The sequence below is a fragment of the Tamandua tetradactyla genome, chromosome 11 (genome assembly GCF_023851605.1).
Source record: "Tamandua tetradactyla isolate mTamTet1 chromosome 11, mTamTet1.pri, whole genome shotgun sequence".
In the NCBI taxonomy this organism is placed as follows: Eukaryota; Metazoa; Chordata; class Mammalia; order Pilosa; family Myrmecophagidae; genus Tamandua; species Tamandua tetradactyla.
The window spans coordinates 11959879-11980605 of NC_135337.1; the positions used below are offsets into that span (position 1 = coordinate 11959879).

The 20727-nt window shown below is 51.6% G+C and overlaps 1 protein-coding gene across 2 annotated transcripts; it reads left to right on the forward strand.

Moving 5' to 3' along the window:
* The first annotated feature begins 13290 nt into the window (after positions 1–13290).
* On the forward strand, positions 13291–19112 carry KCNA2 (potassium voltage-gated channel subfamily A member 2). 2 transcript variants are annotated; one of them, XM_077119954.1, is made up of 3 exons: positions 13291–13354; positions 15460–15798; positions 16240–19112. In XM_077119954.1, the coding sequence occupies exon 3, from the start codon at positions 16400–16402 to the stop codon at positions 17897–17899; it is 1500 nt and encodes a 499-aa protein (XP_076976069.1). In that variant the 5' UTR covers positions 13291–13354; positions 15460–15798; positions 16240–16399; the 3' UTR covers positions 17900–19112. The 2 variants fall into 2 exon arrangements, with proteins under 2 accessions (XP_076976069.1, XP_076976068.1); XM_077119953.1 differs by lacking the exon at positions 13291–13354 and adding an exon at positions 13869–13976.
* Positions 19113–20727: the final 1615 nt, after the last annotated feature.

Here is a 20727-nt window from a genome sequence, read left to right on the forward strand (position 1 = left end):
TCCTGAGGCATCATAACTTGCCAGCCCATTTTCTACTCCCCACCCTTCAATTCATTTTTTATTCACCCTTCAATTTTTATAGAGCCCCAATTCTGTCAGGTGTTCAGACTCCCCACATGGCCATGATCTCAGGGGGTAAATCCCAAGTATTCCAAGGCAGTCATGGTGATCCCATTCCTTCTTCCAGAGATTAGTTCACAGGTGGGCTTGGACCTTCTGGTCAATGTGACCTGAGAAGTGGTCTGTTAGAAGGCTGCAAGGAAAAGTTCCCTTGGTCTTAAAGATAAACACAAGGAAGAGCTATTCTCACTTCTTCTGCTAGAGAGTTATATCTGGATGTGATGCCTGGAATGATGGCAGCAATTTTGCAACCACGAGGGGAGCTAGTTGTCAAACAAAGCCATGACACAGAGGATGGCAGAGGAGAAAATGTAAAACCCCAGGTCACTGATAATGTTGTGGAGCCACTAACAAAGCCAATCCTTGAGCTATCCTACCTCAAGTATTCTCATAATGTGGGATAATACATTTTCCTTATTGCTTTCCCCAAAGGAATTGGATTTTCTATTCCTTGCAACCCCAAGCATCCTAGTTGACATGTGCCTTCAGCCTCTTGTCTTTGGATGAATAAACTTACTTTTCTGGCCCAACTGAATTATCTTCCAGGAGCAAGAGAACTGGGAATATGTGACTATGTGCTGCTGTCATCATTCTTTGAGTATTGAGCAGAGAAGTGACTACAAGCCTGGAGATGAATAAATGTTGTCTTCTTTCCAAAAAGGTAAACAAGGGAGATGTTTTAAACTGCATCATGACCTAGTACAGTGTTTCTTAACTTCAGAACTATTGACATTTTGGGCCAAATAATTCTTTGTTGGAGGTGGGGCTGTCCTGTGCATTATAGGATGTTCAGTAGCACCCTCTCTCTCTACCCACTAGGTGCAGATAACACTTCCCTCCCCCCCCCCAACTTACGAAAATATAAAATGTCTTTATGGGGAAAAAATGTCTCCATAAAGAGAAAGAACTAATGGAAAGAATACTTAGGCTTGGTAGTAGAAAATCTGGGCTCATATTCTATATGGCCTTGAGCAAGTAACTTAAACTCTCTTAGTCTCCTTTCCTCAGCCCCTTAAGGGATTGCTGTGGGAATTAAACGAGATAATTTGTGAAAAGCGTGTTGCAAACTTTGTATACAATGGAAGGTGATAGTGTAGAGAGAGGAATGCAAAACATGGTGCCAAGAAGGATTGTTGATGGTGAACTCAGGAAGGAAGGGCTGGGAATGAGAGCTTGGGGGCCAGGTGGGCAGGTCTGGCCAGGAGTGAGCTTTAGGTTGGATGAGAGACTGAAGAGCAATCTGAGTCCTGGGGAGAATGAAGAAGCCAGGCAATAACCTGAGACTGTTCCGGGCCAGGTAGCTGAGCAGCAGATGACTAAGGGCTCAGAGCCAAAGGAGAGGAGAGTGTTAGGGACATAGGGAGATGCAGGAATGAGTCCAAAAGTATGGGCTGGGGTGGAGTAGATGTGGGGTGCAGGTTGAGGGGCAATCTTCTTTGTCTAGTAGTCTTCAAACTGTAGGTCATGACCTAGGTGAAATCCATCTAGTGAGCTGAAAGCACAGCTACAAACAACAACCCAAACACGAAATAGAATAGAAAATGTCAGAATGCCTTACGTGTAGTTTCATGAAACTTTCGTTTCGATTATAAATGCATTTGTGGTATCGGATTATGACTATTAGATGTATTTCTTCCTGTGGGTTCTGACTTTTAAGTTTGCAAACCATTGGTATAGAACCATTGATGATAACCGTAACTTTTGTTGAAAGCTCACTGTGGGAAGACTGTTCTCGGCACTTTGAATACATAATCGCCTCACAGAAATCCATCCGAGGTGGATATTTTTGCCCATTTCACAGAGGAGGAAATTGAGGGACGTGGAGTCCAAGGTCTGTCTGGTCCAAGCCCTGCTCTTGGCCCTGTCTCTGTTGGACCCCTGGATGTTAGGAGTCTGCTGGGCGTGGTTACGCCCCTGGCCCTCCCCACCCTCTGGCCCTCTGCTGCAGCGGGGGAGCCCCAGTGCTTAGCAGCACAGCCTTCAGCTCCAGAGAAGGGGCAGCAGAAAGCCAGGGGAGACCATGTGCAGCTGTGCCTGGGAGACGGAGTTCCCTTAACATCAGGAAGACATTTCCATCAGTCAGAGTGTACCAGAAGCTGGGGTGGGGTGGGAGTGAGGGGTGGGGAGTAGCGAGCCACCAGTCCCTGGGACCTGTCCGGGCAGGCGCGCCTGGGCGAAAGCCAGAGTCTTTGAGCTCTCAGGCACCGTCCATCCAGCACTGAGGACTGGCAGGGCTGACCTGGCTCCACAGGGCTCACAGCTAGGGGAAAGGGCAGGCATGGCCAGAAGCTGGAAGGAGAGACCAACCGTAAGCACGGGTCTGGCTGCTAGAGATGCTAAACTGGGTTTGGGGCCTGAGAAATCTGACGCCCTAGCCAGGACACCCACCAAGTTAGTGCCTAGTGTCTCAATCTGTCTCCCTTGATGAAATCAGTCTCTGCTCTTAAATCAGCTTGGGAAGGTGCTATTCCAGCGGTTTTGCCTGGCCGAGGAGAGGAGTTACCTAACCTCCCTAAGATCCAAGCTCTGTATGTGCAGGTTGGGAAGGAGGGGTGAGGAGGGCTGGGGATCACCCTGGGTGTCCCCTCAGGTGGCTGAGGGGCTGGGGTTTGGGGCCTAATGGGTGGGGAAACCTATTTTTAGCCCTCAAAATCTCACCTGCTCTTCTGTTGAAAGCCCTTAGGACCTGGGTTGGGGGAAGTGCAGGGAGCCGGGTACTGTCCCCGAAATCCTGGGCTGTGACTCTCCAGTTTCCATCTTCCCGTGCTGCGTGGGTGGAGGATGCCTCCCGCCCTCCCAGGTGGCTGCAGCAGCCGCCCGCGCTGCAGTGAGCAGATGCCGCTGCACGTGGCGCCCTCTGGTGGCAACTGGCCGTGCTTGTATCGGGCCCTTTCCGCATTGCTGCGTGGGTCTCTGTGGCTGTCTGGAAGGGAACCAGTGTGACCCGAGGAGGGCAGAGGGGAACAGATTTCCTAGCCAAGACAGGAAAGCGTAGACCAGGCTTAAAACAAGCTGGTTATTAAATGTTTCCTGTGTGCCAGACACGGGGATGAAATACATCTTATATTCATTCATTCATTCCTCCAACAAGAGGTGCTGGGCATTGCCTAGGAAGCAAGGTGTAAGCGGAGTCCTGAATAAAGGGAGGGACAAAATCACGAGAATAGTGGAAGGAAGGGTGTTCCAGGTAGTGGGAACAGCCCCGTGGTGGGAATGTGCTTGATCACTGAGGAGGCAGCATGGCCCAGGAGGAGTGAATATGGGGGAGGGAGATAAGGTCAGAAAAGTATCCAGGAGCAGATAGGACAGGGCTTTCTCGACCACAGAAGGACTTTGGATTTAGTCCTGAGGGTGGTGGATGACAGTTTTAGGGGTTTGAACAAAAATGTGACATGATCTGATTTACGATTCTTTTTTAAAAAAAATCACCCTGGCTTTTACAAGAGACTCTGGTAGGAACAAAGAGACCTGTTGGGAGCCCAGGTCAGAGATGAGTATCTGGACCTACGATGGCTTTAGCAGAGGAGCTAAGACATGATCAGATTCAGGATATATTTTGAAGATAAGATCAAAAGGATTTGCTGATGGATTAATCAAGGGCTATCTCCGGCCATGAACGAATTGGATGAAGAGTGATGCTATTTAAAGAGAAAAGGTAAGGTCAGGTTTGGGGGTGTGGGAAGGAAATAAGAATTTGGCTTGGGATGCTAAATTTGAGATGCTGATTAGCTGCCCAGGTAGCAATGTGAGTAGGTCTGAGCAGGGTTTTCTGGCTTCACTATCATCTCCTTATGCTTCCTTCTTAAGTTTCCTGCATCCCCTTCTCATTTGACGACCAGCCTCCCTCCCAAAGGTAAGCCCACCAAGAGAGACAATTGCAAGTAGAACATGGGGAGTGAGTGACTCCCCAGGGTCACGCCTCAACTGAATGTCAAAGTCAGAAAGGAGGTTGGGATTCTACACTGGCCAGACTCCCCAGCGAGGAATAAGAAGAGGAGGAGGACTCTTTTATCACAACGTGACGGGCCACTCTCCATGTGGCAGCTGGGCCTGTCTCACGGCCCGAGGATGGGATCCCTTATGCTCCAGCAGCAGCAGGCAGGACCCCGACTCCTGGTCCTCAGTCCCTCTCATGCCTCCTCCCCCACAGCCAGCCTGCAGAGTAAGCAGTGCCCCAGAGCATCTTAGCAGCCATCGCCCAACGTTGGAACTGCTCTTCTGCAGGTCAGTCTCCCCTCCACGCAGTGAGAACCTCGAGGGGTGCAGCCACGGGTGCCCAGCGCTGCCCCCTTCCCTGCTTCCCCTCTCCCTCTGCCAGCCCAGCTGTCTTTCCACCTCCCAAACCCCGTGCAAAACAGACCCTGCTCCTTCCCCCCAGGGCTTGATATTGGTTGGTCTCTAAACCACAGTCTACTCTGTGGTCAGATGAATGGGAAGGCCGAGGCTACTCTGGATAAAATGCTTTTTAAAAAAAGTCTTATTTTTAGTTCGACAGATGCCATTATTTATTCCTGCTCAAAGTGGAAATCCTGACCCTGACGTGGTACAAGCATTGACCCTGAGTGGGGCCCGGTGGAATCTGACCCCGCCCTGTGCTGAGATTCTGTGGTAGGAAGTTGTGGGGGGAGGGATATGGGTTCAGGCAGGGCTGGGAAGGTCCTGCTAAGAGGGGAATGAAGTGTGTCGGTGAGGCCCGGCTCCCAGGCCACTCTTCCCACCTCTCTGACCACAGCTCTACCGAGCCTCCCTCCCCTTCTCTTCTCGGTCCAGCTCCATTCTCACCTGGTGGGTGTCATTTTCCCCTACGGCTTCGCATAGCCCCTCCATGAGAACAGCCCTCAGCACTTCACCCACAGCCCCTGGCCTCTCTCCTGAACATCAGCCCAGCACTGCCATCTGCTTGTTGGACACAGGACGTGCCTGTCATGGCACCCCCAGCCCCATGCCTGCGGGCACCGCCCATCGTGTGCTCTCTGTCTCCATACATGTGGGCGCATGCATGCAGGCACACGCAGCACCCTCTGTGCCCCTGGCTTGGCCAAAGGCCCAGACACACTCCCTCCCCCTCCCCCGTATCTCACTGACCACAGAATACTACTGGCCACCCCTCTGTCATGCCTCTCCTGTTGAAATGTTATCTTTTCTACCATCTCCACTGCTGTGGTTCTGTCCTTCCTTCATTTATTTAACACACGGCCTGAGTTCAGATCCTCGATGTCTCTCATCTCCTCCTTACTTAGAGCCTTGGCTCTCAGATCCATCCATTACAGCCTTTTCTACATCATTTTTCTAAAACACGAGCTGGATCCTGTCACTCTCCCACTTAAAACCTCATTGGATCCCTATTACCTACAGGAGAATGTAAATTCAAACTCCTCACCATGGCATTCAAGGTCTCTCCACCCAAGTAACCTTTCCTGCCCTATCATGTCCTTCTCCACTGTCTCACCCCAGCATGGCTGGTTGTTCCTGGGATAGGGGAGGCTGCTTCTGTGCTCTATCCTCATGGTTCCTTATCCTAGAATTCACGTATTGATTTAGGTATGTATTTCATAAATATGGATTCAGCACCCACGGCTCAATCCAGGCACTTTCTGGTCATTGGGAATACAAGAGAGATCAAAACCCTCAAATCTCTGCTCTCGGTGGAACTTGCATTCTAGTAGAAGAATCAGACCAAAAACAAATAAGCATATAGCAAATTGACAGGTATAGACAAGGGATAAGAAGGAAATTAAATCAGGACAAGGTGCAGAGTGATGGACGGTGCTGTTTGTGATGGGCTGTTTCAGAGAACATTTCCTCAGGGAGTGAATGAATGAAAGAATGAAGTAGGGAATGAGGCATGTGGGCTCCCCACACGGAATGCCTAAACCTGAGCCTTGCCACATTTCTCAGGGTCTTTAGACTTTAGACTTTCTCCTTCTGCTTAAAGATACCTCTTAAATACCCATCCCTGATATCAGGCCAAGTTAAATCCTTCCTTTCCATGTACTTTTGTATCTCCTCAATTTAATTCAGTTCAGCCTTGTGTTAGAGCCCATTGTTGACAGCTCTGCTTCCCATCCAGCTCTTTGGGGGAAGAATCTACCTGTTCAGCTAGTATCTATTGAGCATCTCCAAATGCCAAGCTCTGTGTGCCCCCATGGCCAGTGAGTCAGACATACTACAAATCAGCTGCTGCCTCTGGCACCTGGTTACTGGTTTTGTGGACATGGGAAAATTATTTAACCGCATCAAGTTTTGGTTTCTGTGTTTGTAGAACAGGGATAAAAATAGCATCTGCCTCTGTTGGCTGTTTTCCTTATCACATAAACCTAGATAGAAGAGTTCTGATTAGGTCTTCATTCCCAGGTTCCACTGTGCTTTTCTAAGGGACCATGGCACCACCTTTGTGATCTAACTCTGAGGTCCCACTTTTTTTCAAGGGGAAGAAAACTTTTTTCCCAAAAGCTCATGGACCTCAGAGGGGGTGCAGCTGGAGGAGAAGGGGGGTGGTGTTCAGTCCACTGTGAAGTCAATCCACCATCTGACTTCCCATCCCTCTCTTACAGACCCAGTGACCCCACTGATAAATGACCATGACTCTGGCCATGCCCTGATGAACCCGAGGGAGGCCCAGCTACCAGCTGCACCCTCAGCCTCTCATCATTCCAAAAAGGGAGGCCCGGGCAGGGGCTGCAGACATCCTCTCATCCCTGCAGGTCAGGGAAGCCCTGACTTCACCCAATAGCTTATAATAGCCAGACTTCTGGAGAGAGGGGAAGTCCTTTGAGGCTTGAAGAACTCTTAAAATGTAGCAATGGCTAGAACCATGGAGAACCCTGTCCCGCATCTCCAAGGTAAAAGAAACTCAGAGCTTTTACAGGTTGCCTGGGTCCTTTTCCATTTCTCCCTTCTGGTTTCTGCTTCCTCGGGCACTTCCATGCACCTCTCTTTCATGGCCACTGGGTGGCACTGTTGGATGACCCTGTAATTTCAGGTCATGGTCCCTGGGGAAAAGCAGGCAATTTAGGTATCCCCAGGAATCCAGACTGGAAGTGTAGAAGGGTCGGGGGATCCACGGGCTTCTCCACCAGGTGCCTCCTCCCTGTCCCTTTCCCTAGCTATCCCTCACACCCCCAGGCCCTATTTCCTTCCTAGAGTATCTTCCCTTCACTTTTCCAGAAGCATCTTGGCTCTGCAGGAAAGCTTGTGAGATGGCTCAGTGGCTGCCTTCATCCTCTCCCTTTCCCTTCCCCTCCTTCGAAGATTTGAGTCGGAGAGGCAGAATCACTCCAGAACCCCCTGATCTGAGTTTCCAGGACAAGGCCTCACTGCCTCTGCCGACAAGCGCACATGCCGTTCAGCAAACACATATTTGTTATCTGATATTTTTCTATCCTATCTTTCACTCACCTGATTCTACTTTTCTCAGCATTCTAGGGAAGGCCATGTCTAAGTGGTTTTGGGGAGCCAGGTCACATGCCCCAAGGTCACCCAGGGAGTGGTAGAGCTCCTACTGGAACCACCAGGCTGGTAGTCTTTCCATGACACCAAGATGTTCTAATCTGCCTGCTTTCTTCCCTTCCCCTACTGACCAAAGGCAGTAAAGAGGTGAGGAGAAAGACCCAGGGGCTGTAGTTCACAGAGAGACCCAGAGAAGCCCCCTAGGGGATGTGAACATGAGTGGTCAGCATTCATGCAGCAGGGGCAGCAACACTGCCTGTACCTCTGGGCTGGTGTGGTTGGGCCACACCTGGGCAGAGTATTCTCATCTCAGGAACCTTGGAGTGAGACACACTGAAATACTGGAGTACTTGTAGAGAATAACGATGGTGCTTAAGGAAGAGTTGAGGGCCTAAGGATGATGACATTGAAGAAGAGAAGCCATGCGGCTCCTGACAGCTCTCATTAATTTTAGAAAGCACTGATGTGTATGTACTGCAGGAAGGCAGAATTTATCTTTATGGCCACAGATGGAATGGGGACCCGTGATTTAAAGCTTCAGGAAGGAATAGTTCCAGGTTGACAAAAGGCCACTGAAAAGTTAGCTCTGTCCAAAGTTGAAATGACCCACAGTGAGAAGCAATGAGCATCCAGAACTGAAGGCATGTGAGCAGAAGCAGGAGGACCCTGAGTTGAAGAGTCTTTTGCCCTCTTTGAAGAGATTAAAGCACAAGGGTATAGGTGGACAAGATAATCTCTATGGACTACACCAGCCTGGAAGCTTCCACTTACACTACCTCTGGCCTGACCCAGACAGGAGCTAGAGGGTGGGAGGTGCACACAAGCCGCTATAGCCTGCAGGGGACTGGATAGATGATGGGTCTTGGGAGAGCACAAGTCCAGCCCACAGCATCCCTGAATATTCGGTGCTATGAGAGTATGCAGTGGGATGGTTAAGAGCAGGCCTTCTGGAGCCACAGTGCCTGAGTTTAAGTTCTGTCTCTTTCCTGGGCTAGCTGTGTGACGTTGAGCAAAGTATTCAGCCTCTCTGTGAAACAGAGGGGCTACAGTCCCACCTTGAGGAATAACCTCCCAGCTGGGCTATCCTCTGATACATCCCTGGTGGTGCTGATGCAACGCCAGCCTTCCTTCTTGGCCCCTTCCAGCCTGTTTGGCGAGAGTCAGGAGCAGCCCCCGCCTGGCCCTGTGGTGATGCAGGGGTTTTCAGTAGCAGGGGCCTTTCAGAAAAGTCGAGGGTAGGGACCTGAAAGGCAGGAGGGAGGGAGGCAGTTAAGCCTGTGGGAACATCACAGAGACCATACAGCTGCCTGGTGTTTGGAGGGTCCATAAACACAGAGCAGGTGTTCTGGGCCGGGCCTGCACCAGACACTGAAATACAAATGCGGAACTGACAAGCCCCTGCCCTGAAGGTGGAGACAGAGTCGGGCCTCATCAGACTTACCGTGGTGATGGACCTGTGTCCTGGGTACCGTGCAACATTGCGTCGGTGGGGGGAGATCCAGGCTCAGGGAGAATGGGACACGAATTGCATGTCAGAAGAGGAGTTGTTGCAGGGCTAAGAGGGCAGAGAGGCAGGAAGGTAGCAGGGGATTCTGGCTGAGAGGACTGCTGGAGCCAAAGCAGGAAGACCTGGAACCTTCTGGAAGCTCACGTTTCTTGAGCCCTTCCTGCAGGTCAGGCACTGAGAGAAACACCTGGTATACTTTATCTCCTTTACTCTGCAGAGCAAGCATTTAGGTACATGACTCCCGTTTTACAGATGTGGAACCTGAGAGTCAGACAGGAAAAGCACCCCAGCTGAGGTCCCTCGAGAGGCAGGCAGCAGGGCCGGGACTCCACCCCAGGTCAGTCTGAATTCAGGTCTAGACTTAATCCACCTACTTCAAGCCAGTTTAGAACCTTGGAGGCCGTTCCATGTGATGCCATATAGACTTCTAGGACTGGGGACAGAGGGAAGTCAAATCTTGAAGGGCTTTTCTTGCCTTTTAGGAAACATGGTGGCATCATAGCAGTGGGGAGCCACTGAAGAGTTTAAGGGGTAAGTGACATTATCTGATTTGTAGTTTAGAAAGTCACGGTAGAAATTGTGGGAGAAGAGACCAGAGGGAGCTCGTCTGGAGGCAGGGGGACCAGTAAGGGTGAAATGGCCCAGGCAAGCGTGATGACGGCTTGAACCAGGGTGGCACTAGTGTGTATGTGGCGGGGGGGACAGGGATCACAGGGACACAAATAGATGTGAAGGCCGAGTGATTGACTAGATGTGACGTTTGGGGGAGGTGAGAGAGAACTGAGAGGGACTCCTGGTTTGGGCAAGCCATGACGGGCAACGTCTTTCACTTTAAGAGGTACGTGAGAGAGAAGCAGGCCTGGGAGGTGAAACTGATGAGTCTGAGGCACAGGAGAGAGGCCTGGGCTGGACCCAGGGAGCCAGGCCGGTGAAGCCAGCTCAGCTACTTGGAGCACAGGTCCAAGAAACTGGGTGGAGCCCCCTTTGTCCTGCCCTAGAACATGGGGCTCATCGCCTTGAGTGGGTTACCATGGTTGGCATCTGGGATTCCATATCAGTGAGCTCCATCCGGGGACTGGCTGTAGAACATGAGTTGTCTCTCACATAGACGGAAGGCTGGATCATTTAGATTTGCCTCCCCCAGCATCCAGGTCACCGTGGGCAGCCTGAGTGGGCCAGGATGGCTTCAGAAAGAGTCCTGATTCACACAGTGATGGAGGCGGAACACTGCCAGCGCCCTTGAGAACCATCTTCCACGGGACAGCTGAAATGACAGGTGCTCCAAGGCCCACGGCCCAGGACACACAAAAGTATCTGCTCTCATCACAGATGATTCGCACTTCCATTGCTAATAGAGAAGGCAGCCGTGGTAGCAAGGATGGCCGATGATGATGATAGCTGATCCTTATTGAGTGCATACTGTGGGCTTGGAAGTGTTCTAAGTGTTTTCCATGCCAACCACACAATAAAAACTTATATTTGAAGAAAGTATCTCACAGCCCCAAAAAAATGTAGCGGAGCTGGGATTAGGCCCTAGGCGTCCTGGCGCCAGGGGCTGTCTGTCCTTCAGCCACTATGCTATACTGCCTTTGGGTGTTAATGGCAATGGGCCTGATTTCAAGGCAACCAATACACGACTGACACAGAGTAGCAACTCCAAAATCTCAGGGAGGGTCCGTTTTCCTTTCTTTAGCTACTCAAGCCAATAGCATATAGTGGGCTGGCGTAAACAATGGGGATTTATGAGCTCAAGTGTTTGAGGCTAAGAGAAACTGAATCAAGACTTCATCAAGGCAATGTTTTCTTCCCAGACCTACACTGTGGGGCTGACAGCCAGTGGTCCTAGGTCCTGGCTCCTCTGTCCCATGGTGAGACACATTGAGGTGTCTCCTGGCCTCTCAGTTCTCTTTCAGTTTCTATTGAATTTCAGCTTCTTGCTTACTATTGCTTTCTCTCTTTCGATCTGAATTTCATTCTGCTCATAAAGGATGGCAGTGAAAGGATTCAGACCCATTCTTCTTGGGTTGGACCACAGTTTAGCTGAAGTAACCTCCTCGAAAGGTCCTACTTGCAATGTGTTCACAGCCCCAATTTTGGAGTAAGAGTAAAAACATGTTTTTGTGGGAAATATACAGCTCCCATCCACCACCGGGCCTATCCCCTTTACCCATTCCTTAAAATGTTCTTTTCATTTGGCCACTATATAGAGTAGAGTGGGAGAGTATAGCAGTCAATTTAAAAACAGCACTTCAGGATGGGAGCCAAAGCCCAGGTCTCCATATATCCCCTTGGAGATAGCTAGAATTAATCTTGGAAGCCTCCCTGTGAGAAACAGACCTTGACTTCTGACTCAAAGTATAAGCCCTTACAGAAGGAGGGAGATGGAGCCACTCATTTCACTTCCAGGAGAAGTTCTCTCATGTTGCTATAGCGGGCATGATGCGCATTACTTGACACTGTAACCACAGAAATGATCCTTTCACACACTGGCCAAGCTTTTGGCTTTTCCAAGCATATTCACAGGCATTATCCTCTTTGATCCTAACAATGAGACTTTAATACACAAAAACCTTGACTGTTAGTTTCCTTCCTTTTTCCTTTCTCCCTCCCTCTCTCTCTTTAAACACTATGAAGCAAGGGAGGTTGGGGTAAGTGCTCTCCTTCCTATTTTACAAGAAAACCGTTGCACAGCAAGTTCAAGTGAGTGACCTAGGGTCACACAGCTCCATGTCCACGGCTGCATGATAAGACTAAAGCCAGACTACACCCCTAGTCAGATGCTCTGACTTTTACTCTACTTTACCACCACTTAGTCGTCAGGTGACCCCGGACAGGTCACATCCCCTCTCTCTGCCTCAGTGTCCCTCCTGTGAAATAGTGCTAATGTAGAAACTGCCTCCTAGAGCTGTGAGGATAAAATGTCACGTGGGGGCAGAGCTGCTCTGCACAGCGTCTGACCCTGGCGAGCCCTTGTCACCAATTAGCATGACTGTTCATTCTCCCTCAAGAGCTTTTGTCTGTCCACATCTTTGGTTTTAACAAAAGAGGGAAAAATAAGATATAGGGACATGAATGGAGGAACCATAACTGCCATGAGGACCCAGTGTGGTAAGTAGCATCACAGTGAGGAGCAGGGTTCTGGAGGACACCGTGGGGAGAGGGATGGGAATGGCTCAGACCTCAGGAAGGATGAGGGGTAGGGCCAGCTACCCTCACTGGGAAGCAGAGAGAATGGAGTTACAGAGACCCAGCAGCTGGGCACGTAGAGGAATAGCAGAAAGCTAAGCTGGAGACTCAAGTCATGAGGGGAATTTCCTAGGGAAGCATAGTAGAGAAACCATCCTTTATTATTGAGTGTCTGTTGGGTGCTAAACATTTTACATACCATAACCCCGGGAGGTATTCTCATTTTGCAGATGGAGATTCTGAGGCCTAGAGAATTGAATTGACTTGCCTAGTAATTGGCAAAGATTTAAGTCAGGGTCTGGCTGACTCCCAAACATCCCCAGGGCCTAGTTTGGCTGGGCCAATTAATGGCCCCGCTTCAAGGGGCTCTAAACCAACCCTGTCATCCCCCATAGCAGCATGAGCTCACTGCTCTCCCAGACTGCCCTTACTTCTTAAGTCACGTCTTATAAGACTACCCTCTTCGAAATGCTGGAATCCATCAGAGGCCAGTGAGTCAAGGGCTGGGCCTTGTCCTGAGCTCCTATGGGGCCTCAGTGCTTCCGTCACTAGGTAGAAGCATAGATATGAGGGTTCCCTGAGCAGAGAGCACCCAGTAGGAGACTTCCCCTACCACAGCCCCCTCAGAATCCAGAGCATGTGCCTCCAGCAGAGTCTGAGCCAAAGAAACCAGTTTGGATCCCATGGCCTGGGGCCATCATGTGCACCCCGGGAGCACCCCTGGATCTTAGCAGAGGGCAGGCTGGGCTACCCACACACATTTTTCCAAGAGCAAAGGGTATCCTTCTCTGCCCACCCCAGGGTGGTGTGAGCTCCCCTCTTGATTTCAGAGCCCGGTAGGCCAGCTGGTTTTGTAAAGTCTGAGAGGGGGCGCATCCTGGGAGTAGCTGGTCCTCACAAAGGGCAGCCACATGTACTCCTACTTTCTGGCCCTGATCCTGGGGTTAGGGAAGCCAGCCCAGAAGGCCGGCTCTGCAGTGCTGTTTGTTCCAACAGCGACTCCTCCCGGTGGGGGGCGAATGTGGCAGCGAGTTTCTGCCACACTGCGGCTGCACCTGCTGCATTCCCCTTCGAAGCCAAGGCTTCGGCTGGGTAAGGGGTAGGTGGGGAGGCAGAGCTGGAGGAGGGGGCGCGCCGGCGAGAGAGGCCAGGGGAGGATCTGCAGATCCTGCCTGGCAGTCTCGTAATAATAGCAACACATCTCCCGCGGGGCTGGATCCCTCCTCGGGCCTGGGATAGCTGCTATTGATTGTTTCCTCCTTGCCTACTTCTTTATGTTAGCAGGAGCCTCAGGGGCGCTTCTCAACTTCTGCCCCTTCCATCTCTCCGGCCGCCCGTTCCCCGGCCACGGCAGCACCCAACTGAGCTCTCCAAGAGGTTCTGGTTAGTAACCTGGGCTCTGCCAAAGAATGGGGTGCTTTCTTCGTGACGTGGGAGCCGAGGCTCGGGGGCACCAACTGGGTGGCCAGCTTTGGCACCCGCCGGCCCCTTTAATTCCAGTTCACTGGCGGGCCAGGTGCGGCGCTGCGTGGCGCGGTGCAGCGCGGTGCAGCTGCGGGCGGCGGCCGGGCGCTCTGTACGCGCCGCCCGCGGGACTGCAGAGCCGGCTCCCGGCTGGCCGCCGGCACCCCCACCGCGGTCGCCCGCAGCCGCAGTTCAGCCGGTGCTTGCCATAAACCACGAACATGGAGGCTCCGAGTGCCTATCCGGAAGGGTAAATCGGTGTCGGCGTTTCGCTGCGCGTGCTGCCTCCCCCTGCCCGGGCTGCGGCGCCAAGAGGGGCTGCGGGGCGCTGGGAGGCGCAGCCTGCAGGGTGGAGGGTTCGGGCTAAGGCCCGGGAGGGCGAGCCGGTACCGACCACCGCTCTCTGATCGGCGGGTTCCGGGGCCGGGGCTGGAGAGGGGGGCTTGCGCCCTGCGGAAGAAGAATGCACGAAAGGGGCTCGGGGACCCTCTGGGGTGTGCGTGACACGGGACGGAGGGCACGTAGAGGCGCTGGCCGGTGAGGGGAGTGCAGCTGACAGCATAACCATGTCTGGTAAATAGGGCCGGTTGGTAAGATCTCAATCACTTGGGACGGCCGGGCTGCTTTCGCCTGTCGGGCACTGAATAAAAACGACTTTGCTGCCCAGAAAGGCTGGTTCCTTTCCCTAGGGCCGTGAGCTGCCGGCGGAGCCCCCGCGCTTAGGGGGAAGCTGAGATCTGGGGCAAACCGCGCAGGGCAACCCACCTCCCACACCCAGAGTTCAGGCTCCGGTGTTTCCGGGTGGAGATGGACCCGCGGTGGTCCCTCGGGGGCGTTCCGGCCCGCAGCAGGAACTGGCGGGGCCGGGCAGGAGAGGGTTAAGGGGGTGCCTGTCGCCGCGGCAAGCAGGATGGTCCAGGCTGAGCGGAGCGGGGAATGCGCCGGGAGGAATCCCGGCCCGAGCCCGGGGCGATGGGGAGAGGGCTCAGACCCCTCCCTGATTTGGGACCGGCGGGATTGGGCGGGCAGTAGGCCAGCCCGGAAGCAGGCTTGCTTCAGGTTCTCCCTCTCGCGGCTGCCGAGGTACCGCTCCGCAGTCAGGCAGACTGAGCGTTTGTTCTGCGCTCCCTGCCGAGGACTTGCGAGGGATTTTCTCTTGGGGGAAAAATCAGTAGTTGAGTGTCTGCCCGGCTCAAATGCCACCCCGGCTGGAAGGAGGCCTGCGGCCCAGGGGTCCCCGGCAGAGAGTAAGTCCAGGGACCCGGCTAGCTTTCCGACAGAGGCAGCCTTGGGGGGTGTGGAGTCTTCCTAGTTGAACTCTGAAGGCGATGGGGGAATTGCTGCTTCTCCCAGGGTCTGGTGGAGGTCAAAGCTGTAATCTGGCTGCAGTGAGCACAGCCCTCCCCTTGGGAGATGCTGTGTCCTGGCAGGAGGAGGAGGAATAACGCTTTGCCCAGAGTCCCTCCTGATGGCATCTGAGGACTTGGGGATCTGGCTCAGCCCCAGAGAGGCCCCTGGAGGAGACAGGCCCAGCCAAGCCTGCAGGATTTTTCCTGGGGAGAATAGTTTCAAGTTGATGGGAAGCTTGAGGGGTAGTTCTCAGGAGTGGTACTCCAATGGCAGGTGAGCATGGGGGACTGTCCCCTTCAGTAAGGGCAGCTGCCAGAGCCCTCTTAAATCTTGGCACCAGCTCCCCAGAAACCCTGGTCCCACCTTACTGCTGTTTCTTCCAGGCAACGTCACACCTCCTGAGGACAGCCCGGAGGACTCCAGCTTTTGCTGAGCTTTGTATCTTGCCTCCTTCCTTCCAAAGGCTCCAGACCCAAGCTCTTCTGTCCCCAAGTCCCGCAGGCCCCTGGCCAGGCTCCCCACCACCCCTCCAACCCAGCCAAACCCTGGAGCTCACCTCCAGGACCTGGAGCCTGCCCTCCTGCCCAGGATGACTCACCATTATTTCTAGCTCGGGCGAGAAGACGTGATGGGGAGTTGGGTTGCCTGTTTGTATATTTAGGATTCCTGCAGCCTCTGATCAACTCTTGCAGAAAGAGAGCTTCAGATTCCTGCCTTGTCAGGTAAATCAATCTGCTGTTTAAAAACAGCAATGTGTAGAGTCGTTGGGGTGGGGGTAATGAGGGAGACCCAGGGTCAAGATCCCCAGCCGTGAAGGCCTCCCAGGGTGCAGGTATTTGTAAGACATTACTTCAGTGCCTGGGGTAGGGCTCCCTCTAGTCTTCTAGGATGGGCTTAGGCTTCTGTGAAGCCTGGACAGTGAAGAAGGGTCCTGTACCAGCCACCTTTTCTCAGTGCAGGGCATTCCACTGCTTCCTTGAGACACTGCTATCTGCTCCCCTCTGATTCTCCCCCTCCCCCCCGAAAAAAGTAAATTTTGCCTTTTTATGATGGTGGTAGTCATGTTTCTGAACTCTTGGCTTAGAGAGCGGAAACAAAAAGCAACCCAGGTTGGGCTGCCAGCGCTGAGTGGTCTCATGCCCTTAATTGTCTCTGTCTTTCAGCCAAGCAAGGCTGTCTCTCCAGCTCTCAGAGAGCCACTGGGCTCTCCAGAGGAGCCCAGGCCAATGCTTCTGCATTTCCTGGAGCCTTCAACAGCACCCTGAGCTCCCTGCGCTGGGCAGCTGGAAGGTGTCGCGTGAGGCACTTCTCTGAGTCCCAATTATGACAGTGGCCACCGGAGACCCAACGGACGAGGCTGCTGCCCTCCCAGGGCACCCACAGGACACCTATGACCCCGAGGCAGACCACGAGTGCTGCGAGAGGGTGGTGATCAATATCTCCGGGCTGCGATTCGAGACCCAGCTGAAGACCTTAGCCCAGTTTCCAGAGACCCTCTTAGGGGACCCAAAGAAGAGGATGAGGTACTTTGACCCGCTCCGAAATGAGTACTTTTTCGATCGGAACCGCCCGAGCTTTGATGCGATTTTGTACTACTACCAATCTGGGGGCCGGTTGAGGCGACCCGTGAATGTGCCCTTAGATATATTCTCCGAAGAGATTCGGTTTTATGAGCTGGGAGAAGAAGCAATGGAGATGTTTCGGGAAGACGAAGGCTACATCAAGGAAGAAGAGCGTCCCCTGCCTGAAAATGAGTTTCAGAGGCAGGTGTGGCTTCTCTTTGAATACCCGGAGAGCTCAGGTCCTGCCAGGATTATAGCCATTGTGTCTGTCATGGTGATCTTGATCTCGATTGTCAGCTTTTGTCTTGAAACGTTGCCCATATTCCGGGATGAGAATGAAGACATGCATGGTGGTGGGGTGACCTTCCACACCTACTCCAACAGCACCATCGGATACCAGCAGTCCACTTCCTTCACTGACCCATTCTTCATTGTAGAGACCCTCTGCATCATCTGGTTCTCCTTTGAATTTTTGGTGAGGTTCTTTGCCTGCCCCAGCAAAGCCGGTTTCTTCACCAACATCATGAATATCATCGACATCGTGGCCATCATCCCCTACTTCATCACCCTGGGGACAGAACTGGCTGAGAAACCAGAGGACGCCCAGCAGGGCCAGCAAGCCATGTCGCTGGCCATCCTCCGTGTCATCCGGTTGGTAAGAGTCTTTAGGATTTTCAAGTTGTCCAGACACTCCAAAGGTCTCCAGATCCTAGGTCAGACCCTCAAAGCCAGCATGAGAGAATTGGGCCTCCTGATATTCTTTCTGTTCATCGGGGTCATCCTTTTCTCTAGTGCTGTCTATTTTGCAGAGGCCGATGAGCGAGAGTCCCAGTTCCCCAGCATCCCGGATGCCTTCTGGTGGGCAGTTGTCTCCATGACAACCGTAGGCTATGGAGACATGGTTCCAACTACCATTGGGGGAAAGATTGTGGGTTCCCTGTGTGCGATTGCAGGTGTGTTGACCATTGCCTTACCAGTTCCTGTCATAGTGTCCAATTTTAACTACTTCTACCACCGGGAGACAGAGGGAGAGGAACAGGCCCAGTACTTGCAAGTGACGAGCTGTCCAAAGATCCCATCCTCCCCTGACCTAAAGAAAAGTAGAAGTGCCTCAACCATTAGTAAGTCTGATTACATGGAGATCCAGGAGGGGGTAAACAACAGTAACGAGGACTTTAGAGAGGAAAACTTGAAAACAGCCAACTGTACCTTGGCTAACACAAACTATGTGAATATTACCAAAATGTTAACTGATGTCTGATTGAAACCTATTAACGTACTCACAGCTCAATGGAACTACTGCAGATATTGCATAATAGCCTGCATTGTAGTCGGTGTGTTCTACAGTGTGTATCTGGTTCTGCATGGAAAGCAATAGTCGTGCAAAGTGACTTTTGAACTTTTGACTTTTGATTTAGAACCCAGAATATCTATCCTTGGCTTTCATGACTACCTTTATCACCAACTTACGGGTTTCCAAAGATTGGAGGCACCTATGGAGCCAGGATTCAGAAAGGTACATTCAGGCCACCTCATGTCAAAGACACACCCCACCACATCAGTGCCACCTTTCCTTCCTGATTAAATGCACACAGCACCTGGGAGATGCATCCTCCTCCACCTCATTGCCCCATTTCGAACCCACCTCCCTCTTCACAGAGAAAAGCCATCATGGTTTAGCTTTAAAGCTTGGTTATTATTCAAAAGGTCATTCCCATTTCTTGCATTGAAAAGAACACACAGTCCTGTGAATTGGAATTACTTTCTGTGTCACAAGCTGGGGTTTGTAAATTGCAGTTGCCAAGTAGATGCTCCGGAGGCTTGTGTTTCATAACAGAAAATGCTGCATTCGGCTTTTTCTCTGCAGTGTCGATGCGAGGGAAGCCCCGGGGAGGGACATTCAGTATGACCGAATGTGAGTTGTCAAGTTTCACATTTTCTCCCTTAGGCCAACAGGGAGAGAAGCTAACAAACCAAGGGACCTCTCAGCTTCAGAGTTCACCATTTTTGCAGGCTTTAGGGTCACAAAAACCTGCCCGATTTCTGTGTTACACTGGAGTTTGCAGGCATCTGCTTCCCTAGTGCTGTTGCCTCAGCTACCCTGACACTGCAGTGAAATTTACCAGTGATGCAGTAGAGCTGCATGGGTATTCGTTGCATGTATCTCAATATTTAAAACACAGGAGATAACCTATTTTCTTAGTAGCCTACACAGTATTCATATTTAGATTATTAATAGCCTTGGAATAGCATTGAACTAGGATCCCCACCCCACCCCCCACCCCCTTAAGGCAGAAGTCCTCAATCAGGGGGTAAAAAAAATAGACTGACTCTTTGGGATGGGGAATCAGAACTTCCAGCCCTAGAGCCCATCCTATTCTTGTTCTTCCAAATGGGAGCACAGACCTCTGCAAAACCAGGAGAGCAAGCAGGAAAAGCAGTATCTAAATGCTTCACATGACTGCACCTTAGGAATTAACATAGTCTTCAGCAAGATTGTACAGCTAACCGATGCATCTGATCCTGAAGACAGGTGGATCTGTGGATTCGGTGTACATAAATATATAACAAATATCTCTTTCACGTGTCCCTCCTACTAGCTAGCTATAGAAATAACTGCACTGGAACATTGTATAAGCTTATGCAATATTTTGACACAGGGCAATTTATGCATGTGTTTGACTATGTGCACTAGAGTGTATATATATTATATATACATATATATGCCTATATACACATACATGTGTATATGTATATATGTATAAATACACACACACACACATGTACACGTTCGTTCTCTATAGTTCAGATTCAGGAGCAAATCCACTGCTTGGTGGGCTGGTTGTCTAAGAGGACTAATGGGTTAATTTGTCTATTGGTAACCCCACTGGGCCTGGGTTTGCTGCCATTGCCTCAGAGACTCCAGTCTTCAAGGATTCTTGGATGTTAGAATTGTCTTTCTGCCCTCCATGTGCTGCAGCTTCAGTTTCCCATGGCTGAAGCTTGTCTTATCGAGTACACAAGGGCCCAGTGGCCTTCACAGCTCCAGCTGTCCTGGGCCACACCCACCCTGGGCCTCCTCTCTACAGTCCTTCATGTTAATCATCTCCATTCTCATCGTTCCCCCACCCCACGTGGTTTGTGTGATCATTTGGCTCTGCCTCAGTTACGTTCGTGAACCCTTCCCTAAAGAGCCAGAAGACACCTCCTGCTTTGAAACAAAGGACACCACGGAGTAGGACTCCCTGCAACCAGATCCCAGTGGTCTGGACTTAAACGGAGCCTCCTCTGGGTGGAAAGATTTAAAGTCCAGGACCAAGGGCTGGAGACCCTAGATGATTCAGAGGCATCATTTTGATCACCAGATTCAAAATCTCTCCCCCAAAAACTGGCAACCAGGGCTGCTTAAAAGAACCAAAGGATGGGTAAAGATTCAACCTCACCTCCAGTACAGTAGAGAGTGAATGAACACTGCACAACCCAAAGACAGAGAACAGGAGGGCCCTGGAATGGTTGAGGTGGGGTGGGGTGGGGGGGGACTTTTGCTTCACCAGACTAGGCTTCTTTGCCTTTCAGCAGCAATGGCTTGAATTTCCCAAACTCGATGAGTTGTGGTCAGGCTGTTTGTCCAGTGATGGGTCCAGTGGTGGCTGTTTGTAGCCTACAGTTGTCTTGGGGGTGGAGTGGGACACCAGCTCAGGGAGCTAGGCCCAGGGTGCTCAATCATTCCTGGTCACCCATGTCCCAAGCTGTCTGCAGGACATCCTGAGCCCAGCACAAAGCCTCTGTGCCCCTCATCCTCTCCTTCACGGGAGGTGGTGCTGAATTCCCAAAACATGGGGTGGGAGGGACACAGAGCTTTGGAAACAGAAGGTGAAAGAACCCATACCTGAGACCTAGGTCAGGGGTAGATATTTTGTCACAGTGTGCTTGACCTGGGACTATCAGATGTTCACACACACACACACACACACACACACACACACACACACAAGATAGCTATAACACTGTAATGTGTACACCAGGTACACAAATACTAAACATGTAACACACAGGCAGAATACACAGAGACTAAATAAATGTAAAGGG